Source organism: Hypomesus nipponensis, chromosome 19, assembly GCF_054491055.1.
Source record: "Hypomesus nipponensis isolate SF chromosome 19, ASM5449105v1, whole genome shotgun sequence".
NCBI classification, from domain to species: domain Eukaryota; kingdom Metazoa; phylum Chordata; class Actinopteri; order Osmeriformes; family Osmeridae; genus Hypomesus; species Hypomesus nipponensis.
Genome location: NC_140379.1, coordinates 11,849,552 through 11,874,618, shown reverse-complemented (window position 1 = coordinate 11,874,618; position 25,067 = coordinate 11,849,552). Strand labels below are relative to the sequence as shown.

The window sequence follows — 25,067 nt, the reverse complement described above, 5'->3', positions numbered from 1 at the left end:
GAGTGCAGTTTTAAGATGGTGTGGTTATAGTAGGTTACACACATGCATGGGTTTTTGACACCACTTTTAAAACGGACAGGAGATGGTAGAACCTTTGCGCACTTTGCTCATCCAAGACAAGCATTCTGCAACTCCTATGCCCCACCTTGTGTGTCTCTACCAACCATTAAACATGCTATATCCTAGAGCATGGTTAGACACATTTCATCCACCCTATACCTTAAACCCTATAGCCTAAACCCCTGTACCCCTTGTCCCCATCCACCAACCCCTGATCTATCAGCACTATGCTACGAAACTATGCTGCAAGAGTAGATCCATTTAAAGGGCTCCGTCATGATTCTTTTTTTCACCATTATACCAACACACACACACAGCCATTGCATGAGGGTGTGTGGAGTTTAAAGTGCATCTTTCTATCCCTTCTTACATCAATGTTCTGTCTTCATTTGTACACAATCCACCCAGATATTATTCATTCTTATCACTGCTACTATAAGCTGAGAGTTGAGATCAACGCCATTGAACATCCGGTCAAATCAGGGAATTGGAATTTTAAGAAGGTTGTATTTGATTAATGAATTGTATATACCGCAAAATTCTCTGCGAACATAGATTCATGAATCAAACTTAAATTCGTTTCCTGAATCAACTGTAAATTAGATGGAATTTATCTTAACCCTACCACTTACACAACAGATCACATCCAGTCTCAACACTCACATTACACACACACACACACTCTCGCACGCATCAACACAAGGCAAACACAAAAATACTGACTATGAGGAACATGGTTTAGAGGATTCAGGCTTGCCCCTTTGTACAGCTTTGAGACTGTTAAGTTATAACCACTGATTCTAAATATATATGTATGTATATCATTATTACTCAAGTTTGTTACTTTTTTGCAGTTTGCAAGACAGAGAGAATGCTGAGTGCCTCGTATTTATTCTTTTTTTGTCTCAAATTTGTTTATTTCCTTGATAAAACACCCCTTATGTGGGCAGGCTAGGGGGAGGTGAGGACTCTTTGACATTAAGGAAGGGGACCCTCCCTGAAATGGCATGCACTGTTTTGTCTGTCTCTCTCACTCCTACTTTCCAAAAGGGGAAAGATTGGGTTATTCAGTGTCACTTCATGGCACTTTGGGCCAGATGGGATATTTTTCAGCATGTTTGTTTAGCCTGCTCAATCTGGTGTCAGTTTGTGAGTCTCTCAGCCTCTCGTCGCTTTATCCAGCAACAGAGGCGACATGAGACATTGAGAGCAGTGTAAAATAAACGCTAGCTTTTAACTCTAGTGGAAACTGAAATGTCCTGAGTTTATGAATGATATAAAAAGAAACTCTCTGCTACTGTATGTTTTATACTTCGCACCCGGTGACATCATCATGTTGTGACATCATTGCATGCCCAAGCATGCTCTTTCTTACTCTTTGGTTTATGAGGTTGTTTCGAAGTTCTGTGGAGAAAATAATAAATTGTTTGAAATTAGGCGCCTGGTGTGGTTATTGCAACTGTGTTTTTACCAAATATTTCTAATTTATAAAAATGTAACATGAAGCCTAATGTATTTGTGTGTATTTAAAGAAACAATTATGTTTGTCAAATAAATAATACACTACAATGTGGAGACTTTCTTTCCATCATCCACATTGTAAGGGTTTACAAGCCAACTGGGGATTTATTTAATGAAAACAATTAGCAAAATACAACAAAGTGTACTTGTTGTTGTTTCAAAACAATAACCTTGTCAGAGAAAACCACTGGTATTTAACATTAAATAATTTCATGTGGTTGACAAATCTTAGCAAGCAGTACACTATACAAAAAAGGACAACAAGGTTAAGAGAAAGGGTGTAAAGGTCCTGACGTATATACAATGAGGCACACAAACCATCGGGAGTTTTAGCTAGGGCACAGACCATGAACGTAGTAGAGGTTAATTGTTAAAAAATCATAAACAAATAACACACAAAACAACAAAATAAACACTCACAACACAAGAACAAACAACCTGAATGAATTTTCTAACAAACAATTCACATGCCATAATTGGTCGATCCAATTATGTTGTGTCCGTTAACCTTGTGTGTGCAGTAGGCTAGAGCAGAGACAGGGTGCGCAATGTTGTTGAGTCAAAGAAAGTGAAGGAATTTACAGAAAATTGTCCAGTGAGGGCTTGGAATAAAATGGCCCACCACTTAAATACGCAAATACGTTATGGATTTGTTTTAACAAGGCTACTGCCATCAGACAGCACATGTCTACTTAACGCCCAGTTACACAAAACTAGTGACTATGAACTCCGTTTCAGTATCATGATAGTTGTGAAAACCATCACACAAAAAAGTATCACACATCCCTGACTACCTAAACCGACACAGGTAGCCATTAAGTAAATGTTTGTGTACATTTGTATTGTATTGTATTGCACCTTTTGACTATGAAAAAAATAAAAACACGGTTTAAGTGAATTTCCACACAATGGACCGCAAAGACAGCCAAATGTGTACAGTAGGCTACTATGCAGCAGACTCTGGATGTTTCCGGTGCGCGCTTGAAGGGGATGGCGTTTGGTTTCAGTCGCATCTCGCCCAGTCTTCAATCCAGCAGAATATTTTTTTCGAAGGTCGTCGACTGCTGGTCAAAAATACGACAAGGGAAACACGCCTCACAGTTATACATTGAAATTGTAAGTTGTCACTGACATAATGTCTGGAAAAATGTTGAAGCTAGTGGCTGTATATTTTGTAACCAAGCGGCTCGTATGCTGGCTGCAGCCAGGGCGGCCCAGGTCGAGGGCTACTGAGAGTCCATGGTCTCGTTGAATCACAGACCATCAGGGGGCCTTACTGCGAAGCTAATAATTACGGGAAATATCTGGAAAATATCAAGCCGGTAACGATGGTCTGCTACAGCTTGACCGTATTTTATATGTATTACTTGCTCACTTGTAGACCTGGACTGTGACCCACTGCAAACATTTGGTCCATTTGGTAATAACAAATTGCAAATGGAAATCCATTTTGATGCCTGCGCGAGCCACATATAGCAAGCTACTGTAGCTAACTAACACAAGAAACAAGGCACGCCAGCTATCTAAATATACAGTAACAGAAAAATTACGTGCATTGTCATCCGTCTGCAATTTTACGATTAGAGCTATCTTGATATCTTTCATTTGCACCACATATTTTTTGCCTGCTAAACCGTTGCTCGCACACATAACGTTAGCTAGCTAGCGTTAGCATCATCAATCGCACATCGCAAAGCCATGATCAAAAGATATAATGCTTTACTGTTGAGATTGTTGAAATCAGCCGTGGCTTAAAATACCTGCAGACGAATGTCTAAAGACTGTCATTATCTCTTCCAGATAAACACAATGTAATCTACTAAAATCTTAATTTATTCCTAATATTGCATGTCATAAACGAAGTGCGATGGTTTTTTTTTTAATTTTCATTTTTAACAATTGTACACAGTGTAGGCCTACATTGGAAAAACATAACTTTAATATATATTTAATTGATTACTTGGATTACAAAATAAATTGTGTTGTGTGCTATTGGATTGTTAATTGGAAAGTATTTGTAGCAGCGATGACAATTTCTGTGATGCACGTTAAACACCGGCGAATAGTAGCGTAGTAAGTAACAGTACTGAGGGAGAAAACTAGCTTCTTTTACAACTGATTACTTGATGACTCAATTTATGTTTGACTCTATTTTTCCCCTTTTGTAGGGTTTCATCTGGTAAAGTGAAAACGGACGATAAGATCATCATTTTGGACCATATGACAATTAAAGTCTCTTATGGACAATCACATTCCAGTTGTTATTAGTACACTGTTGGTGACATCTCATCCGAAGCAAAATCTTTATCTCTTTAAACCGGCTCCTTTTGAAACTCCTTGGCCTCCTCACACGTTGAAAGCTGAATCCATACATGCGAAGTGGCAGGATGACGGAGGCGTGGCAGCAGCAGCACGCTGTGGTCCCACCGCCAGTGGTGCACACCCTTCCCCCGGCCTCCGACAACCCTCTTGGCTGTGCAGTTTATGGGGTTGTCCTGCAACCTGACTCAGCCCTACAGCAACCACAACACAGCCAGCATGGCCAACAGCTCTCTGTGCCCTCCCAACAGCCCTCCTTACAGGTAGGTGGTGAGGGAGGACATAAGTGTGGAGCCTGTGGCCATGATATCTCTCACCTGGCCAATCCACATGAGCATCAATGCATGGTAAACCAGGACCGTTCCTTTCAGTGCACGCAGTGCATGAAGATTTTTAGCCAGGCCACTGACCTGCTGGAACACCAGTGTGTACAAGTGGAACAGAAGCCCTTTGTGTGTGGCGTGTGTAAGATGGGGTTCTCTCTTCTGACCTCGCTAGCACAGCATCACAATGCACACAACAATGGAAACAATCCCATGAAATGTTCCATCTGTGAGAAAACATACAGACCTGGCTCTGGAAATGCCACCCCAACTTCTTCCGCTGCTAACCCCCTGCAGGCATCTACTGGCGAAGCTTCCAGCGGTGGAGCCTCGATGGGTGCCTCAGCCCCAACAGCGTTTGAGGCCTCCGCTCCGGATAGGCCCTATAAGTGCTCAGTGTGCCATAAGGGCTTCCGCCATTTGTCAGAGCTGTCACGTCATGAACGAGTGCACACAGGTGAGAAGCCCTACAAGTGTGACACGTGTGACAAGAGCTTCAGCCAGTCATCTCACCTGGCCCACCACCAGCGCACCCATAGCTCGGAGCGCCCATACAAGTGTGCTGTCTGTGAGAAGTGTTTCAAGCACCGGTCGCACCTTGTGCGCCACATGTATGCTCATTCAGGTGAGCATCTGTTCAAGTGTAATTTGTGCGAAATGCACTTCAAGGAATCATCTGAGCTCCTGCACCACCAGTGCCAGCCAATAGGGGAACGGCCATTTCGTTGTGGCTCCTGTGGAAAAGGCTTCAAGCGTCCGTCAGACTTACGGCAGCACGAACGCACCCACTCTGAGGAGCGTCCCTTCCAGTGTGAGGAATGCCAGATGAGCTTCAAGCAGCAGTACGCCCTGGTGCGCCACCGACGCACACACAAGAACCCTGCAGACCGCCCATTCAAGTGTAACCTGTGTGACAAGGGATTCCTGCAACCATCTCACTTGCTGTACCACCAGCAAGTCCACGGCATGGAGAGCCTGTTTAAGTGTGCTTCCTGCCAGAAGGGTTTCAGCCAATCGGGAGAACTGCTTCGGCACAAATGTGGCGGATCAGGGTCTAGCTCTGCACCGGTGGAGAAGCCATACAAATGTGATGTGTGTGGTAAAGGATACAAGAAAAATTCAACACTCCAACGACACCAGAACTCTCACTGCACGGAGAAACCTCTCAAATGCTCCCTGTGTGACCGGCGTTTCGTATCATCTTCTGAGTTTGTCCAGCACCGTTGTGACCCAACTCGAGAGAAACCGCTAAAGTGTCCGGACTGTGAAAAGCGCTTCAAGTACTCCTCTGAGCTACAACGCCATCGACGTGTTCACACTGGAGAGAAACCATACAAATGTGCCAGTTGCGATAAGAGTTTCAAGCAACGTGAACACCTGGCCAAGCATCAGAGTGTACACTCCCGGGAAACCCAGTTCAAGTGTGTGTGGTGTGGTGAGCGTTTTGTTGACCTGACAGCCTTGCAAGAGCACACAGTCCAACATACTGCAGAAGGAAGTGGCTATCCTGCGGCCCCCTGCATACCATGATTTAGCCAATCAGAGGCCCTGTGCACAGTGAGAGTAAGGCCCTCTGGGCATGGAGTATCACCGTATACCACCCAACTTATGTATAGACACAATCATTGCATTTATAGACACAAACTGTACCTCACCTTCCATGTTGCATAAAAACCTTCGTCTCTTTCTGTTAACGGAGAGATGTCATTGCATCTTCATCTTCATGCATAAACTGATATCATTCGAAATTGGTTTGCTCATTTTTTATCCTCAACTTACAATTTGTCCTGATAAGTGACTTTGGGACTTTTCTTCCTAACTTCATCTGATGGCCCGCATCTACAGACGGCATGTTTATTGGCCATTGAGGAATCACAAAATGCAACTTTAAAAAAGAATCTATGTAAAGGGGAAAGGTATTCTAAACAATTGAAGATCAAAGGTGGAGTGTGGGACCTCCTACCATTGCATGATGTGTTTTGTCTTAAGTAAAAAAATAAAATAATAAGGTAGGAAATTCCATGTGCCTTTATGTTGGTCTTAGTGTTGTCCTTAAATTGTTTTCCTTTACATTGATTTATTTGGTTTCTTGCACTGCTAGAACCCCTTCTTAGAACTCTGAATACTCTGGCAGGCTAATCCCAAAACTGCTGAAGTAGGCTAAATGAAAAGGTTTCTGCATGAGTATTTGTGTATTCATTATTGTACATTGGCGTTGAATTATAGTTGTTTGTTTCTTTCACAACTGTATGAAGATAAGTCGTTCAATTGTAATAGGTTATATCTTATACAGTACCATGCCAAGTATTTACTTCCTATTATTAAACAATTCACTGTTTTTCAACCTTACAGATTAATTTCTAAATGACTTTTTCCTACCTGCCTACTTACAATATCCCAAATTGACAAAGTGAATAAAAATTAATTCACTAATTTATCAAAAATAAAACGTATAAAAAATCTCTGAAAATTTAACTGGAGATGAGACTGAGCTCAGAGTTAAGTTTTGATTCTGGTCTGCTACAAAAAACCCTTGACTTGCTGTCATTTAAAATATCCCCTTCTGTCTCACAGTGTTCAAGAGCATAGTCTCGTGTACAATGCTGAAATTAGACTGTGCGGTTGAACTGAGTGATTTGTTTACAAGGGAGTGAATGGTTTTGCAAATCACTGTATATCCTTTTTGTAAATATGTTGTAGATAATTCTTGTATAATAATTAAATGGCAACTGTTATTTGCCATTTCCAAATGAACTTAGCTCCGTATCCTGTATGATTTAAAACTGTAGAAACACACCAATGTGTACTGGCTCATACCTTCAATGTTCATCTACTAATTATTTGACATACTGTTTGTATACTTAGCATAGATGTATATGCTCATATAGAGGATTCAAATGTACTGTGCTTCTGCTACCTGCTTTTCTACTCAGATCATACTAGAGATGTTAAGGACATGTTGACTGCACTTTTTTCACTCACCACAACTTCAGATCAGCAGTTACTGTGTGAAAAAAACGAAAAATCTATAGGTAATCATTATTTAGTCTGCCTTAGTTGGTGTGTGGGATGTTGCCATGAATCTAACCTTTTTTGGATAAATTCATTATTGTTCTGAGTTGCCTCTGGGAAAGTTGTGTGATGACTGATGTTAGTGTAAATGTTGAGGGCAAATTATAACAATGTTAATGTATGCTAGTTATACATTGTGCTATTTTATATATTTACAATAAACTATATACCCAGTTTCTCTAACCAAACCTTGGAAGGATTTAAGATGGGATATTTAGTTTGACCAGTCAATCAGGAGTAAGAATTCAGTCACATGTAGTATAAGCACTTTGCCAACAATATGCCTCGTTGTTCTGCATGTCAGTGCTGGTCAGCTATGTTGTGGTGCATATGCCTCCCAACCTATTTCATGTGGAAATGCACTCTAGAGCATCATTCGTGTGGCAATGGAGATATGTGCATTGAATCTTTGAAAATGTACATCATGTTCATACTGTAAACAGACAGCGCAAAAAAATAAATAAATCTCACCAACAAATAAATCTATGATCACTTTAAAGTCTTTTGTGTCCAAGTAGCTCACAATAAATGTGTCGCCAGTAGAGCCTCGTAATCATTGACTAAATTAACACAAATGTTACTGGAAACATGATTTAGTTGGTGCTGTCTGAAAAAAAAATGCAAAGGTTAAATAATCACCTGTGAGTAAATAACAAAAAGAAAATGCAAAGGGTATGGGCTGACATAGACGCCTTGATGCAACCAAAGACATTCATTATATCAATGTGTTTCTTGGGCAGGTTCTTCTACTCAAAACCTTGGGGTTACTGGATGTACATTATTACTTCCGGGTGATGTTTGTTGCAACGGGAGACCAGCAACGGCAGGAATCGCGGTGCTCTCTTGCAGCAGACGATAGTGTGAAAATATATCTATTTCGTAACGGTTATTCAAAGATTTTATTAAGTGATTTTTTTTCTCCAACATCTTTCGAACTCTGCGCCCCGGTGAGGGTCATAAGCACAGCATTGATAGCGTGCTACATGTCGGTAGGACTTCCTCTGAGTCAGTGAGTGAGTGCGGGGCTAGCCAGCTGTCAACCACCATTTCTATAGCAAATAAGCTCACACGTAGCTAGCAATGCTATCGTAGTAGCTGATTTGTCAAGCTAATTATTGACAAATATAATTTTCGCAAAGCAAATAGTTTCATATTTATACCCGCTTGTCTATAGAGTTGTTCGGCCCTTGCCCTCAAAGAGGGGGGTCTTTCAAATTAAATTAGCTTGCTAACGTTAGCTAAGCTAGCTAAACCTGTTCTCGGCCTATTGATTTGTGTAGCTTGCTAGTTAGCTTATTAGTTAGTTCCGATCTTTTTTTTGTGTTAGATTCCATTTGCCAGTTGTACGCAATTGAATCCCACATTTTCAATATTGTGCTCTACCTCATCCTCTTTCTCCCTTCTCCTGTCGCCTCCCTGAAGCTGGCGGGCCATCATCACATCCTGCCTAACAGGCTGTTCAGGGGGCTCAGGCACTCGTTCATTGTAGCACTAACTATTCGCACCGCAATTGCTGCGGGTCGGAAGAATTTGGCAGTAGACTACAGTCAGCAACTCCTGGCGAAAGTCGCCCAAACCAATGTTAAACTGTACTCTGAGATAATAAAGCCTGGAATCCCCGAAAGTCTGTGCTTTGCCTTCCAATTTCGCGCCAAGAGGACCGCTGTGCAAGGTGAACTTCATCAACAACGAGCGCCCAAGCTCGCGATGCCCGGTCCCGCGGCCAGTAGCAAAGCTCGGGTGTATACCGATGTCAACACGCAAAAGAGCAGGGAATATTGGGACTATGATGCACACGTGCCAAGCTGGAGGTAACTATCACAGTTTGAGAAAGGCTTGATGATGGACTGGTGTTCTGTCGGCATAAAGATTTGGGTTCAACACAGTGTAATATACCTACCCCAGCATAAATAATTTGTTTTACAAATCTAGTCAGCAACTATGTAACCGCCTTAAATCGAATTTGCTATAATTCTTTAATACTTAATCTGTCCTTCTCTGCTAATTGTTCTCAATTATTTCCGCAGCAATCAAGACAACTATCAGTTGGTCCGCAAATTAGGGAGAGGCAAATACAGTGAGGTATTTGAGGCCATCAACGTCAGTAACAACGAGAAAGTGGTGGTAAAAATCCTGAAGGTGAGCTCTTAAACCAATGATTTAAGTAGATACAAGCAAGATATTGCCAAAAAAGTTTATTTATTTTACCTTTGGCAGTACAGGCTAGGCTACATCCCAACACGATGTGAATGTTTTTCCCACAGTTATTCCTCTTTTGAATTTTACCATTGATTTACCGTTTGTAGCCTGTCAAGAAGAAGAAGATCAAGCGGGAGATCAAAATCCTTGAGAACCTGCGAGGGGGAACCAACATTATTCGATTGGTTGACACGGTGAAGGATCCTGTGGTATGTCTGCTCTTAATCTTTGGTGCATGTGAATAGTTTTTTTTATGAGTGTTCTCCTCTGGCCTCCACATTTGATACACTTGAAATTCATTCTTGTAGGGCTTGAGGATTTAAGTCAGTGTTACCTGCAAGCTGATTTTTGTCCTTCCCATCAATTAAGCATTCCTGTTATCTTCTTCTTGCAGTCCAGAACACCAGCGCTTGTCTTTGAGTGCATCAATAACACAGATTTTAAGGTACTGATGTTTGGTCAAGATCATTCATGTGAAACTACTAAGGAAATACCATTCATGTTAAGTCATTGATGTCCATTTTTTTAAAACATTCCTCCAAATATACTAATATTGAATTGTGTCTCACTAGATCTAGATCTAAGTCTAAATATGCTAAAAGACACTAAACTTGAAATCAATTTTTAAATAAAAATGTACTCTAACATTAAAAGCACTAATTTATTTTCCTAATTCCCAACAATTTACAGACAAATTACATCAATTTACAGCTCAAGTTTTTGTTTATAGAATGGCTTTTAAAGCAATTTCACTAAACTATCCCCTTTTCTTTGTCTTTTTTTACAGGAACTTTACCAGAAGCTCACAGACTTTGATATCCGTTTCTACATGTATGAGCTTCTCAAGGTAAGAGTAGTTAAACATAAAACAACCTACCAAGGTCTTTCTCCTCAGTCCTTGGGTTTCTATAGTAGGTTGATTTTTTTGGGATGACTGACACCATGCTTGTGTCTGGTCTTTCTCATAAAGGCTCTGGACTACTGCCACAGTATGGGTATCATGCACAGGGATGTGAAGCCACACAACGTGATGATCGACCATCAGATGAGAAAAGTACAGTCTACAAAAGCCTTTCAGCCCTTAATACTTTATCTGAGTTGAACAATGTTCTTATTGTAGATTAGGGAAAATATAATTTTAAGTTTTTCAAATTGTCACAACTTACAACAGCAAGTCAACAGAAATATGTGTTGATTCTTTTGTATTGGCATTGCTAGATGGTGCATTCATTTAGTCATTTGAAACAATGGTAAACTTACTGCACAGGAAGAAGTGCTGCTTACAACATAGTTTACCCCAGACTTTTTCATGGAGGCTGAAAAAAGGGCCTCATATGGGTCATGGCACAGAGCAGTTTTGGAAACGCATCTACTTTCCCCGTCTAGTCTGTCATGTTGACAATCAAACGCTAGGTGTCAGTAATTTACTAGAAAAGATACTGCAGGTCTCACATTCCCATTGAATATTAAAGCTCAGTGGGGTATTATAACAGCTGTCTTTCTGTGGCACAGTTGCGTCTCATAGATTGGGGACTAGCAGAATTCTACCATCCTGCTCAGGAATACAATGTCAGAGTGGCGTCCCGGTATTTCAAAGGGCCAGAACTACTAGTGGACTATCAGGTATGGACCGGTAACACTCACCACACTCACAAACTGCATAGGATAACCACCGTCAGTGCATTTGTATCAGTAGCGTCATTTAATGAGACATTGTTCAACAAGTGAAGAACCATGCTCAAAGAACATGGTGTTTTGTTTTCAGATGTATGACTACAGCTTGGACATGTGGAGTCTAGGTTGCATGTTGGCAAGCATGATCTTCCTGAAAGAGCCCTTTTTCCATGGCCAGGACAACTATGACCAGGTAACTACAGAGCACAAAAACACGAGAAAGAGGAATAGTGTCTTTTGACAAATGTATTATTATAATTGAAGACGATCTGTCTACTGTACAATCCACTTATAACATACAAATCATGTACACACAGCACCCATTATGAACAGTTAACTTATTTTATTTTTTATGTTTGCAAATGTTGACGGCCCATTTTTAGAAGTAGCTATTAACCCCTGGACTGTATTTTGCCTTGAATCCTAGCTTGTCCGCATTGCCAAGGTTTTGGGGACTGATGAGCTGTTTGGTTACCTGCACAAGTACCACATAGAACTGGACACCCGCTTTAAAGACCTGCTGGGACAGTGAGTGTACCACCCCCCTTTAGAGAGGCCTAGCTTGATGAGGGTAGTCAGTCTAGGAGTTTATCAAAGTTTATTGTTTAACATTGATTTGGACGGTCTCCTTGGTCCCCATCATTTCATCCACCCCACTTCTTACTTCTCATCCACACCCCTCTCTTCCCACTTCTCATCCACACCCCTCCCCTTCCTTCTTGTTGTCCACCCACCTCTTTCTCCTCCTAGGCAGACGAGGAAGCGCTGGGAGCAGTTTGTCCAGACGGAGAACCAGCACCTGGTGAGCCCAGAGGCCTTGGACCTGCTGGACAAGCTGCTGCGCTATGACCATCAGCAGAGGCTGACTGCTGCGGAGGCCATGCAACACCCTTACTTCTGTAAGTGTATCTCTTTAGTGCTATGCACAGACATGCTCACACACTCTCACTTGTCAGTCTGGAAATCATGTAGAATCCATGTGTGTGTGTATTTGTGTGTCACACATGCTTGTCTCTGAAGTGCAAATAGTTTTTGTATTGTGTGCATTGAAGGGTGGGTTTATTCTGTTCTATCATTTGAGGTGGAATGGTTATTGTGTCTATCCCCCAGATCCCGTGCTGAAGGAACAATCAAACTCCAACACAGACGGCACAAAGGCAATAAGTGGCTCCAATGCAACATGATGAGCAGAGAGGAGGTGATATGCCAACATGTACACATTTTTAGTCAAAGGGGCAATGTTGGGTGACTACCACATGACTTGAACTGATCCAATATTAGAAATGCAGTGGAATTATTGGGTAGATCCCATATTCAGGGCCTTATCTTGGTTTGTATTTTTCTCACTCTTCCAGGAAAACCTTTGTTACCTCAACTTGTGACCTTTTCGTGGCAGAAACCGCTGCCTCCAAGTCAACAGCCATACTGGAGCGATATGTCAATTAGCAACATACAAACACAAACACACTTGGATTCAAACCTTATATCTTCTTGCACAATCCCCCCAGGGCCCTTTGTGGCACTGCTTGGCCCAGTCACCAACAAAGCGCATTGGACCCAAGCTTCGACGTGACTTGCATTTTCGAACCCCCTCCACATATCCCAGTCCTGCCCCCTCCCCATCTCAACCCCAGTTTTAAAATGAGCAAAATGACTGTTGTTGGATCAGTATAAAGCCAGTGTTGTGCTGTAAGATATGTGAGTCAGTATGAAGCTGTGGTGACCTGAGATTATATTCCAGGTAATAGCACTGAGTGGCATGGAGGCTCTTTTCTGCTATGGATAGAACAAATACTATATTGAAAGAGAATAAACCATTTTTATTTAAAGGGGGTGTGTGTTATTTTATGAAAAAATAGTTTTTTCTCATTGTAAATGTATTTATCATGAGCATTTAGTTATTTGAAGGAATAACATTCCCAAATACATTTGTCAGAGCAGTCTGATCGAAATAAGTAAATATCGTGTCAGGTTGTGTGTTCTCTTTTATTTTATTTATTAAGGAGAAAGCATATGGACAAACAATTTTCTGAGTTTAAATTTAGGGTGAGAAGGTTGGATTACAAATACTGGATTGTTTCAAACTAGCTTGGATTATCCAGGTTAATTAAAGATGATCCCATGCCCGATGATTCTGATTTCATTCATTACACTCACCAAGCATTTAAATAAATCATGTATATTTAGCAGACAAAAGCAATTTGAACATGGGACATTTTGAACTGCATTCAAACTCATTACAGTAGTGAATGCACTTTGCATTAACTTTAGAAACATGGACAAGCAGTACAAATATATCCCAAATATAAAGCAATCAAATGCTCACAGATCAACTAAAACAGGGTGTCTGTCCCATAAATGGTTGACACTCACCTTTAAGCCTATTAGTTATTGATTATTAATGTTCATATCCTTCTATTGGAGAGTATTGCAAAAGCATTCAAGTCTTTATTTGCCATTGTCCAGAAAGGCAGCAGAAGAAAAACGGACTGGAGGGGCAGAGCCCAATACACTACTGAGCATCTGGTTTGGAGAACAACCATGTAAGTTCATTGGATAAGCCTCCAAGCTTTGAGCTTGCTATCAACTGTAGGGCTTTTACATACATGTCTAAAAAGAGTATGTAGGGTAACCAGATTTGAGTTTGTGAAAAAGAGGACACTTTGTCGCTTCGGGGGGGGGGGGCGACGACATTAAATACATTTCTTTAATGTGTCTTGTCCATATATTAAGTCAATACTGATTACAAATACAATATTCTAAATAATACATTCTTTATATGGTATTTATATGGTCTCAAAAAGAGGACATGTCCGGATAAAAGAGGATGTCTGGTCACCCTAAGAGTATGTCACATTCCATTTTGACAGAATCAAAAATGACACTGAGTGTGGAGTGTTGTTTTAATAAATAGCCTGGGAATCTCAGATTATTTCCAGAACATGTGCAACATTCGTGCAATACAAATAGATGTTTGTTTAGACTGAACCCGGGCAAAACACTTTTCAAAAGTCAGGTAAAATTTGTGGAGGTGGAGCAGCCCACTTATTTCTAAATTGCCAGTGGGTCTAATGTAAACAAACCTGCAATACTGATCATTATTATAGTCACATATTTTAAATTCAAAGGCAAACTTAAGATATAAAAGATTGACTTTTCAATTTGTTTAGACTAGTAATTCATGAGAAGTTATTATAATGAAAATTTGATTCATAGTCATTATAGAACAATTCTTGAGTCACCAGATGCTTTGCCCAGTCTACTAAACAAACACCCTCAAACTGACTCAACTGCCAAGGTTAAAATGCAGTGTCTACAAATACATCCTAGCTAGCTAAAATAGATGGGTTCTAAACCCATCTAAGGCACGCCCACAAACACCCCTCCCCCTTATTTTCCTCAGCCAATCACTAACCTGCCTGTCATGCAAAGTAAGGAGGAAACTATGGTGACTGGCCAGCTTTGGCTGCCTGTCAGACAGGCATAAAAGTGTATTAAGGTAGCCATGGTAGCACATCATCTTTAGCTGTCTATAGGCTTAAGGATCAAAGGTTGGTTGCCACGGAAGCTTGGGCGATCACATCACATTAGCGTTGATATCAAAGACCACCAAGGACGCTCTCGGTAACACAATCATGGTCTGATTATAAAACACAACATTATAAGAGTTGTGCAAAGTTGAGTCCATTGGCACTAGGTCTCAGTTGACTTTGTCCCTGGGTTCTTATATGGAGAGCTCCTTGGTGCCCTTTTGCAAAGCTGAAAAATCTAAGGCGTAAACTAACCCCTCCGCAAAAAGGGAGATACAGTATAAAGCTAATACCATAGACATTCATTTTGTTTTCTGTACAATGAAACAACAAACTTAAAATAATAAATACTTGCATAATTACAGTACATGAGTTACAAAGGCTAAAACACACAAGTGTTGGATGCAGTTAAAATATTTAAGTGTGCACCGAAATGTATGCAGGTTGATGCTAGGTCCTATATCCTAGCACTGCAGTATTGAGGTAACTTTATGGTGTGAGTAAAGGCATGTGGAAGCAAGGGGTGTGTTTGCAATACTTTGTTGGAAATGTTGCCCAGACATGCATTGGACAAAAGTTGATGTTCACAGGATTCATAGATACTGGCAGAGTACATGATTCAAGAATGGAGATAATAATCCACTTGTCGTATGAACCCCTGTACGATATGATAATCCAAGTCCCAGGTACTGTCTTTGCATCAATACTCAAGTAATCTATAATACTGTATCAATTCAAGTGTCCCAACTGGCGATATGTTCCACAGGTTCTATGTTGTACACATGGTATTGCCTTGGTACATGTATAATCCCTGGTTTAATGGATGTAACCTCCAACCTGGTAGAAAATCATGGTAGGATTTCTTGCAGCTGGGCGTCATCAAGTTCGTTGACTGTCACAATGTTGTCCAGGTGCTGGAGGTAACGCTCTTGGTCCTGCATGAAGTGAGGGATTCTTGTACGACGCAGTACCGCCTGGTGACGAAGCCTGTCCACATCTTCATAGGACACCTTAAAAGGGGGCAGGATAGAAGTTACCATCATCATTATTAGTAATATTATCATGGGTGTCTGTACATTTCGCTACCATTTATCCAAGCTTCAGACACACAGTGCATTGAATAGCGGATAATCAAGGTATTTTAGTAGGTAGAACCTAGGAGAGGTCTACAGGGTACAGTAAGTTGATTCAGACTGACCTTTCCCAGAGAGGTTAACATCTTGAAGTCGATGTTCCTCCGATGTCGGAGAATCCTGAGGATTCCATCCAAGTAAACCTGATCTTTACTGAAACAACCTGACATAGACAAAGCAACAATAAATGAAAACCTATTTATCATATCATGCAGTTGGGTCAACATGGGTGTAGAATATTTTCTATATATGAAATCTTATGTATTTTTCAGCCTAGAATACTTAAATGGTCAGTATAAATAAGGCCATGTGCACAGGCACATTATTACACACGTTGTGTGTATGTCCATTTATGCTCACCTGGTTGGGAAGTGTCCGTCTGGCCCCTCTTGGCACGCAGGCAGTACTCCCAACGCACTGCTGGGTCCTGGACAAAGCGGGCGATATGACCAAAGAGCTGGCTGAAGCTCATATTAGCTGCGTGGTACACTGTGTAGTACAGCAGGGCAGCACGCCACAGGTACGGCTGCTTTCGCAGCAGCACACTGTGCAAGCTCGCCAGGCCCTCCTCCGTTGGATTGGCTGGCTTGAGGCCATACTGCTTTCTACCCACTGAGGTGCCCCAGGGCTGAAGATTGTTGTTCACGCCACGCAAGTAGTGTGTGCCTATACGGAAAAAGGGTGATTTTGGTCAAAACAGGTCCTGGTTTGTAATTTACACTCAGCATTAAACAGTAAATACAAACTGAAGGAAACTGGAGACAGAAGGTTGATAAGATTTCTGATGGAAAGAATCCTGACAATATTGAGTCACAAGCTTGTTATGCTTTGTTATGCTAGGCGACATTCCTTCTCCATAAGTCTTAAAATGGGCCCAAACAAACAAGATAAATAGTTGTGTAAAACCCTAGTGAAATAGTACCTATGGGTGTCAGGGCTGTGTAGGTGCAGTGTACCGTACCTACCTATCTCATGCCTCAGCATGCCCTCCAGCCAGTGCTGCCGAGCCCCAGACAGGTTGATGGTCAGGGTAGGCCGGCAACTCTCCACCATCATCACCGCCTGAGACAGCAGCTCCTCAGACAGACATACCACCACCTAAAGTCCCCACATGCCATCATCACCATGATCATCGAGACAAAAACTACAAATCGGGATCAACACATACCAGAAGAATTGTTATCATTGATCTACGATCTTCACGTAAAAACATAGCACACATAAAACAAACTGAGGATGGTACAGTCTTAACAGACACCCAAGCTCACCTCTCCAACACAGCCCTCCTTCTGCAGGTACTTTCGAGCTGCTGCCCAGACTCGACTCTTGGGAAGCACACTTCCTCCTGTCACCTCCTCAAAGTTCTCATAGGAGCCAAACTTCCTCAGAACACACTCCATGATCCCTACAGCCTACGGATGGAGTCAGAAAGGGAGTCAAAGGGTGGTTTAGGTTTTATGAGGAGTCAGATGGCTGAGCGGTGAGGGAGTCGGGCTAGTAATCATAAGGTTGCCGGATCGGTTCCCCGCCGTGCCAAATGACGTTGTGTCCTTGGGCAATGCACTTCACCTTACTTGCCTTGGGGAATGTCCCTGTACCTACTGTAAGTCGCTCTGGATAAGATAATAGCAGTTTTACCACACTTGTATAAATAAATGGGTTTCTAGATAGAGATTCTAAAAAAATCTTCAGTATTTTTATTCAACTTATACATTTACAGAGAAAAAACAAGATTGATAAAATATGGCAGATTCTCTTGACAGTGTCATCTCACACCAAGCTGTCCTAAGCCCATATCTTACTCCCACCAATATGTTTTATCTATGTTTTCTCTACCTGTGAAAGAAAGAGGCCCGAACCCTCCTTGTATTTCTCCAGTACTGTGCTGGGCTCGGGCTGGGAGTACTCAAACTGTGGCTCGTAATTGTAGTCAGATTGGAAAAATGCCTGTTTCTCCTGATCCAGGTTAACAGGCCGGAGGGCCACCAGCAGGCAGGGTCCACGGGGGGTGGAAGGCGATTGCAGAGCGCTGGTTCCCACCCCCCGAGCAATATGGGGCAGAGAGGTGGCCGGGCGCATGCGCCCTCTGGCGGTCCGGAGGCCTAGAGAGGAGTTAACCGTGCAGGTGCTCTCGCTGCGGCGCATCCAGCCCCCGGGGCCTAGGCTGGGGCTGGTCAGGCTTCGAGCGGGGGGTGAAGGGCCACCGCTGCGCCAGGGAGGCTGTAGGACCCGTCTGTCTGTTGCTGGCTCTGACCTCCGGAAGCTTTGGGGTGTGACCTCCAGGCTGAGGGGGCGTCGGAGTGGCGGTTTGGGAGTGGCCGGCCCTGATCTCACTATGGTAGTTGCCGTAGCAGTGGCCTGCCTCTTCTCCACCACTGCCTCTTTAGACAGGCCAGAGTTAGAGTGGGAGGGTCCAGACTGGGCCTGAAGTCCATTTTGAGACGCTTGCTCCCTTTTGTTGACACTGACAGTTCTGGTCCTAGACCTGGTAGAGGTGATGGTGGTTTTGGGTGGGTCTGGTCTATGTTCTGGCCCCAGCAAGTCCCTGCAACTCCCCCTTAAATCCCCGTCCTCGGTCCGGTCCATACAACCCTCATCCAAATCCACAACCATCCCTGGAAAAAACCCTCCTCCTGCCCCAACGCTGTGAATGATCACAAAATATATTTTTTAGTATTAGGTATTACAACATTATGTACAGAAATTCCTTTGCAGGCCCTGTACGAAATTGTCTATATACACAAAACGGGTCACAGCCCTAAAATGAATTACAAGTCATACGCGTTTACTGGACAAACAGGGCATGTAAGTAAGCAAATACGAAATTTGAGACAAGGTGTGGCTTCACACCCTAATATAAAATTGGTCACCGATAATTTGGTATTGTCATTTACGTTCAAACGAGAACAAATTCTTCGTTCCGCTTTACACTTTGAAACAGTATGTTTGCCATTCATTCAGTGGGACGTTGGAAAGATTAGGCTATTCATGTAGCAATTACTGTTTGATAGCTCTACTGGAGCAGAATAAAAAAACATACTGATAACTTATTGACTGAAAACCAAAACATGCACATGTCCTGTCATCATGTCTTGTTTTCTTAGCTACTTGCTCGAAAATGTCTAACTCTCCGTTTACAAAGAGGAATTGTGGTTTACTGAATCGAAATAAACACCAAAACGACAAATGAATGTCATACCTTGCAGCGTGTCCTGGTTTTATGTTCAGATTTCTGAATTCAGACAATGATTTTCATTCATGACGCCTTTGCGAGCACATGAGGGTTTCCGGTGGGGTAAAACAGTTTAAGAGATATAGCGGTACTGGGTATGGGGCGTGGATAACAGAGAATTGTGTTGGAAGATATGACGTGGTGGCACGGCTGATGAACGAGCCATGCGTCGTGCGTGCCACTCCTTTGCGTGGACACGGCGGACTAATTTGACGCAATGACGTGGTACGTGTGGTTAACCACCTTAGCAAACCATGAAACATACCGATGATTATGTGGGCTTTTTAAATTCTAATGAATAGCTTAACCAACTCAACTCAAACTGTGGAATTAAGTAAAAACTCAAATAAAGCCGTAGTTGTGTTTCAAACTGGAACGGACATAGATTCCTTAGCCTGTTATGTGCTATTAATTTTATTTTCATCAAAGTCACAACAATGGCAAGGTTGTATATCTTGAGAAGACCCAATTTATTAAAAAAGGAAATATGTACCACATTATCATAAATAGCTTGGTAAAAAAGTGAATATTACGTCCATGAAAAATATTACAATTGTTGCAATCCTTGAGCTTACTCTGGATCTGCTACCATACAGAATTGTGATGGCCTATGCTGTTTTGGTTGATGCAGTGGTTGAGGACATCACCGATGATGACATGACAGGTGTTGAACGGCTACCAATGTTTTCTATGTGGTTTATCACCCAGTTCTGAGAGGGGTTGACACAAAACTTCTTGTTGTCTTTTGTTGTAAACCTGCAAATAGACACATTGAACACAAATATTACTCATCATAACACACATTAAACACTTTAGAGAAAATTGAGGCTACTCAGCTTACTTTTTTGAATAATTAATAGGCCTATTCGTCTTACTTACACTATTGCTCTGAAAGGGCAGCGACTAGGGGTCCAGGTAAACTCTTTTAACCTTTTCAGTGGAATCTTGTAGTCAATGAATCTTGGACAGCAGGAGCCTTTTGTAGTATCAATGGCCTCTGAAGCTGTGAACACATTATTACACACTGATTAACGCATAGAAACCGTACTTCATGCAACCCAATTATCTGTCATGTACTCCTCATCAACAATGACACAGACAAACACTCACCCTTAGACATGTATATGGAGCAGAGCATCCCCAGAAGGAGTAGAACGGTCATGTTCTGCATGGTCCTCACAGCGTTGGGGAGAGATGCTAGGCTGGACTGAGAGACTGAGATCTTTTCGAATGATCTGGTGTGGCTCTGTGTCTGTCCTTACCTCTATTTTATAAGGAGCTGAAGGAACTCACGTCACGTTTCCTCTCATTCTTGCAGCTGTTACTTCTTAGAAGGCCCTCCATCTTGTTCAAACACTTCAACTTCTTGTTTCATTAATTTGGTGATATTTCCGATTATGCAAATTCTTGCATTACGCAGAAAATGTTTTCATGTCAATGGAAGACAATTTGTTCTACCTGTTATTGGTTTCATAATGCTCTGCTACACTTTGCTGGAAAAATAAAGAAATTAGGTTTAAATAGTACAATAAAAATGTGGTCTTCTAATTCCCACATATTCTGTAACATTCTACAGGTAAATCTATTTACCAGGTAAGTTATGTTAGTAATTCATAAATAATTGTGTTTCATGTAATTCCTTTGCAACAGCATCAGTACTGTGTTCACACATAAATCCTTCACAACTCTGCCAATTGGGTTTTAATTCATAACATCTTAAACACTCTATAGACGTTACACATTTCTACTAAGTCTATAGTCAACTGATTTTACACAAACCTGGCGATTACAGTCTACAGTATTGGAAATTCTTATTCAATATCTAGTTTTTAAGAATGGGTATGCACCTAGGGATGTAAAAGATACTATATTGATTCTGTTGTGTCTGTAAGTGAATATTTAGCAGTATGCTTGTAGCATTTTGAGAGCTTATGTCCACATGTCGAGTGCACGTGATGTAGAAGGAACAATACTGTGCAACGCTAATTTGTTACAGTTTTTGTTCCGCTGGTGTCTGTTTCCTCTAAAGCTTTTCAGGATTATAAGGAAATATACAGAAGTATATTTTAAAGAAGAAGCTGCTTACAAGTAGAAATACCCTGTTCATCTTATCAAAAAACATTTTCATGTGGTGGTAAACAGTTTTGTGCTTGTTTGCTTGTACTTGTAACCTGGACGAGTCTCATCAAGACAAGGTTAAACCATATAAAGGTGCTTTCACTTATATGTGTGACTTATTTTGTAACTTTTTAATTTGTTTGTCACACCAAGCATTATTTTAATTTGTTAAAGTTTTAGTCAAAACCACAACCCTGTCATGCAGACAACTGTAATAAATAGATGAAACGTTATCTTTTATTTCTGTTCACATGCAAATTGTATTTGTTTCTCAGCATATATTGGAAGGGGGGGGGGTTACACTGTAACTAAAATGTTAAAATGTATTCATCCATTGTACTTCCTTTGAGACCCAATTCATTGTAACCCCTTTTCTGTGTATAGAGATACACGGAACTATAGTTCCTTTTATATTTATATATACATATATGTGGTAAAACACATTTTTGGGGAAATGCATACCAGTCAAGCTAGATTTAGATGAGTATTACATTTGGATATATATATACATCTGAGAATTATGATAGTCAACCTCAACCAAAAATGTTTTTGTCAAAAAATCTGTTTTTGCCTTTATCATCCTCATTATTGTACAAGGGAACCCCTTTATGGGATACTTTCTCAAAAATACCTACTGAGGCAGACATATTTTAGCATTACAATGAATACATTTCACAGTCATCATATATTTCAGACATCAATACTAATAGTTTACAGACACCAGTGGAACAAAAACTGTAACAAATATTATTATTATTAAAGTATTGTACCTTCTACATCACGTGCACTCGACATGTGGATATAAGCTCTCAAAATGCTACAAGCATACTGCTAAATATTCACTTACAGACACAACAGAATCAATATAGTATCTTTTACATCCCTAGGTGCATACCCATTCTTAAAACTATATATTGAATAAGAACTTCCAATACTGTAGACTGTAATCGCCAGGTACGTGTAAAATCAGTTGACTATAGACTTAGTAGAAATGTGTATCGTCTATAGAGTGTTTAAGATGTTATGAATTAAAACCAAATTGGCAGAGTTGTGAAGGACTTATGTGTGAACACAGTACTGATGCTGTTGCAAAGGAATTACATGAAACACAATATTTATAAATTATTTACAGAACTTACCTGGTACACAGATTTACCTGTAGAATGTTACAGAATATGTGGGAATTAGAAGACAACATTTTTATTGTACTATTAAACCTAATGTCTTTATTTTTCTAGCAAAGTGCAGCAGAGTATTATAAAACCAATAACAGGAAGAACAAATTGGCTTCCACCGACATGAAAATATTTTCTGCGTAATGCAAGAAATTGCATAATCGGAAATATCACCAAATTAATGAAACAAGAAGTTGAAGTGTTTGAACAAGATGGAGGGCCTTCTAAGAAGTAACAGCTGCAAGAATGAGAGGAAACGTGACGTGAGTTCCTTCAGCTCCTTATAAAATAGAGGTAAGGACAGACACAGAGCCACACCAGATCATTCGAAAAGATCTCAGTCTCTCAGTCCAGCCTAGCATCTCTCCCCAACGCTGTGAGGACCATGCAGAACATGACCGTTCTACTCCTTCTGGGGATGCTCTGCTCCATATACATGTCTAAGGGTGAGTGTTTGTCTGTGTCATTGTTGATGAGGAGTACATGACAGATAATTGGGTTGCATGAAGTACGGTTTCTATGCGTTAATCAGTGTGTAATAATGTGTTCACAGCTTCAGAGGCCATTGATACTACAAAAGGCTCCTGCTGTCCAAGATTCATTGACTACAAGATTCCACTGAAAAGGTTAAAAGAGTTTACCTGGACCCCTAGTCGCTGCCCTTTCAGAGCAATAGTGTAAGTAAGACGAATAGGCCTATTAATTATTCAAAGGAGTAAGCTGAGTAGCCTCAATTTTCTCTAAAGTGTTTAATGTGTGTTATGATGAGTAATATTTGTGTTCAATGTGTCTATTTGCAGGTTTACAACAAAAGCCAACAAGAAGTTTTGTGTCAACCCCTCTCAGAACTGGGTGATAAACCACATAGAAAACATTGGTAGCCGTTCAACACCTGTCATGTCATCATCGGTGATGTCCTCAACCACTGCATCAACCAAAACAGCATAGGCCATCACAATTCTGTATGGTAGCAGGTCCAGAGTAAGCTCAAGGATTGCAACAATTGTAATATTTTACATTGACAGAAGTATTCATATTTTTACTAACTTATTTATCCCTATACACAGAAAATGGTTACAAAGAATTGGGTTTCAAAGGAAGTACAATGGATGAATACATTTTAATTACAGTGTAACCTCCCCCCCTCCCTATATATACTGAGAACAAATACAATTTGCATGTGAACAGAAACAAAATATGACATTTTATCCAATCATTACAGTTGTCTCTGCATGACAGGGTTATGGTTGTAAAGTTGTACGTATAGAAAATGATCTTTGTTATTTGCGAATCATAAGATTTACAACCAGGGGTGCCGTATAGGGGGGAAAAGTTAGGTCAATTCCAAGGTCCCCTGACTGACAGGGGCCCCAAAAAATAGGTAAAACTAATATATTATATTGTATATTATATAAACAATCATCATTGAGTATATATATTTCAAATATAATAATACAATTAATGATCTCTTAGTTTTTACTTGTTTTTGGCAATAAAGGTTAAATATCCCCATTGACCAAAAAGTTAACATCCATATTGACCGACTACCCCCCCTGTATCTGCACAAAATGGTTTGGTTCTGCCTTAAGGACATTTTTTATGGTGGATTTTAATCTTGCATCAAATAATGAACTGCATACTGTATGCAGACTTGCATGTACAAATCACCAGCAGTAAATATTGTGCTAGTACTAGTATTGAACTACAACAAGCAAGACAGTTTCAAGCCCTTAATCAGAGTTATGTAAAGCGTTTGATGGGACAATTAGGTCTTAGAGATGTGGTGACAACAGCTGTGCCGAGGGGGCCCAATTTGATTTTTTTGTCATGGGTCCTAAATTTCCTGCCGGTGCCCCTGTTTACAACAGACAACAAAGGTGCTTCTAAATGTTGATGAAATTGTCAGATGACAAAATAGGACATGCCATTTTTTGCTAATATTCACTGTAGATAAACACCTTTAATGCCTTTATAAAAAAAAAAAAAAAGGATACAGTATAAAATCACACTTGATAATTGAATTTGTTAATCATCAAAACTGTTGTTTTATGAAACATTTTAGTTTTGGGAATCCTCAAATCTAGTAAACTCAAGTCTAATCAAAACACATTTTAAGTAGCCTATATTTTAAATTGAACATAAATCTAAACACATTTCCCTTTTCTCCATTTAGCAGATGTTTTTCTCCAAAGCTACATATAAACAGTGCATTTAGAAAGTAAAGCGGAAAATCAAGGGTCAGATGTACGTTGTTCAGTAACAGTTGATTACAGTCAAGGAATGGTCTGTATTTACCATTAATGTTTAACACCAGTTGAGAAACACTGCCCTAGTCTATGGACTGGCTTACTTTGACACAAAGTGTAAAAATGAACACGGTCTCTCAGGAAGCGGTTGAGGAAACAGAGATAATCCAAATATTAAATAAAGGGGGAAGTGTTTCAACACTATGGCTACAGTCATCTAAGATGCATCAGCTGCAAGAATGAGAGCAATAGTGTAAGTTAGAAGAATATGTACACTATCATATACCAATTGTGTTACATGTTCGAGTACAAAATGCATATGTAGATAAACATAAAATACTTGTTAATACTTGGTTTCAGTGAATGCACACTATTTAGTTCTATTTGTAGTTGTCAAAGTATTTAATATAAATTACCATCACTTAGTATGCATTTATAATTCAGTACACAATTTAGTCATTTACA

The 25,067-nt window shown here is 40.6% G+C and overlaps 5 protein-coding genes across 9 annotated transcripts; 3 read left to right on the top strand and 2 right to left on the bottom strand.

Moving 5' to 3' along the window:
- The first annotated feature begins 1,785 nt into the window (after positions 1-1,785).
- znf319a (zinc finger protein 319a) lies at positions 1,786-7,777 on the top strand. The gene is made up of 2 exons (XM_084682994.1): positions 1,786-2,697; positions 3,750-7,777. The coding sequence occupies exon 2, from the start codon at positions 3,954-3,956 to the stop codon at positions 5,751-5,753; it is 1,800 nt and encodes a 599-aa protein (XP_084539120.1). The 5' UTR covers positions 1,786-2,697; positions 3,750-3,953; the 3' UTR covers positions 5,754-7,777.
- Positions 7,778-8,074: 297 nt separating this feature from the next.
- Positions 8,075-12,997, top strand: LOC146247042 (casein kinase II subunit alpha'-like). Of its 5 annotated transcripts, none has more exons than XM_084682081.1 (13): positions 8,075-8,242; positions 8,952-9,106; positions 9,323-9,434; positions 9,602-9,703; positions 9,889-9,939; positions 10,282-10,341; positions 10,465-10,548; positions 11,007-11,117; positions 11,260-11,361; positions 11,596-11,696; positions 11,919-12,067; positions 12,279-12,366; positions 12,524-12,997. In XM_084682081.1, the coding sequence occupies exons 1-12, from the start codon at positions 8,090-8,092 to the stop codon at positions 12,350-12,352; spliced, it is 1,254 nt and encodes a 417-aa protein (XP_084538207.1). In that variant the 5' UTR covers positions 8,075-8,089; the 3' UTR covers positions 12,353-12,366; positions 12,524-12,997. The 5 variants fall into 5 exon arrangements, with proteins under 5 accessions (XP_084538207.1, XP_084538205.1, XP_084538206.1 ...); XM_084682079.1 differs by having other exon boundaries at positions 8,718-9,106; XM_084682080.1 differs by having other exon boundaries at positions 8,075-8,284.
- A 159-nt stretch (positions 12,998-13,156) lies between these two features.
- On the bottom strand, positions 13,157-19,171 carry kiaa0895l. The gene is made up of 7 exons (XM_084682076.1): positions 19,031-19,171; positions 17,668-18,475; positions 17,100-17,243; positions 16,797-16,929; positions 16,192-16,497; positions 15,897-15,994; positions 13,157-15,708 (listed from the first exon to the last, which is right to left on the bottom strand). The coding sequence occupies exons 2-7, from the start codon at positions 18,442-18,444 to the stop codon at positions 15,547-15,549; spliced, it is 1,620 nt and encodes a 539-aa protein (XP_084538202.1). The 5' UTR covers positions 18,445-18,475; positions 19,031-19,171; the 3' UTR covers positions 13,157-15,546.
- A 358-nt stretch (positions 19,172-19,529) lies between these two features.
- Positions 19,530-20,412, bottom strand: LOC146247040 (eotaxin-like). Its single transcript, XM_084682963.1, has 3 exons — positions 20,174-20,412; positions 19,943-20,066; positions 19,530-19,819 (listed from the first exon to the last, which is right to left on the bottom strand). The coding sequence occupies exons 1-3, from the start codon at positions 20,232-20,234 to the stop codon at positions 19,672-19,674; spliced, it is 333 nt and encodes a 110-aa protein (XP_084539089.1). The 5' UTR covers positions 20,235-20,412; the 3' UTR covers positions 19,530-19,671.
- A 2,169-nt stretch (positions 20,413-22,581) lies between these two features.
- LOC146247039 (eotaxin-like) lies at positions 22,582-23,560 on the top strand. The gene is made up of 3 exons (XM_084682280.1): positions 22,582-22,802; positions 22,910-23,033; positions 23,157-23,560. Exons 1-3 carry the CDS (start codon positions 22,742-22,744, stop codon positions 23,302-23,304), a joined length of 333 nt encoding a protein of 110 aa, XP_084538406.1. The 5' UTR covers positions 22,582-22,741; the 3' UTR covers positions 23,305-23,560.
- The last annotated feature ends 1,507 nt before the right edge of the window (positions 23,561-25,067 follow it).

Bases quoted from the DNA above. Each gene is read 5' to 3' on its own strand.
- znf319a (XM_084682994.1), top strand. From the start codon at position 3,954: ATGCGAAGTGGCAGGATGACGGAGGCGTGGCAGCAGCAGCACGCTGTG.
- LOC146247040 (XM_084682963.1), bottom strand. From the start codon at position 20,234: ATGCAGAACATGACCGTTCTACTCCTTCTGGGGATGCTCTGCTCCATA. The intron at 20,067-20,173 runs GTGAGTGTTTGT...ATGTGTTCACAG, and splicing joins CTCCATATACATGTCTAAGG to CTTCAGAGGCCATTGATACT. The intron at 19,820-19,942 runs GTAAGTAAGACG...GTCTATTTGCAG, and splicing joins TGCCCTTTCAGAGCAATAGT to GTTTACAACAAAAGACAACA.
- kiaa0895l (XM_084682076.1), bottom strand. From the start codon at position 18,444: ATGGTTGTGGATTTGGATGAGGGTTGTATGGACCGGACCGAGGACGGG. The intron at 16,498-16,796 runs GTAGGTACGGTA...TTTTCCGTATAG, and splicing joins CATGCTGAGGCATGAGATAG to GCACACACTACTTGCGTGGC. The intron at 15,995-16,191 runs GTGAGCATAAAT...TGTCTATGTCAG, and splicing joins GACGGACACTTCCCAACCAG to GTTGTTTCAGTAAAGATCAG.
- LOC146247039 (XM_084682280.1), top strand. From the start codon at position 22,742: ATGCAGAACATGACCGTTCTACTCCTTCTGGGGATGCTCTGCTCCATA. The intron at 22,803-22,909 runs GTGAGTGTTTGT...ATGTGTTCACAG, and splicing joins CTCCATATACATGTCTAAGG to CTTCAGAGGCCATTGATACT. The intron at 23,034-23,156 runs GTAAGTAAGACG...GTCTATTTGCAG, and splicing joins TGCCCTTTCAGAGCAATAGT to GTTTACAACAAAAGCCAACA.
- LOC146247042 (XM_084682078.1), top strand. From the start codon at position 8,090: ATGTTTGTTGCAACGGGAGACCAGCAACGGCAGGAATCGCGGTGCTCT. The intron at 9,435-9,601 runs GTGAGCTCTTAA...TACCGTTTGTAG, and splicing joins TGGTGGTAAAAATCCTGAAG to CCTGTCAAGAAGAAGAAGAT. The intron at 12,068-12,278 runs GTAAGTGTATCT...TCTATCCCCCAG, and splicing joins CATGCAACACCCTTACTTCT to ATCCCGTGCTGAAGGAACAA.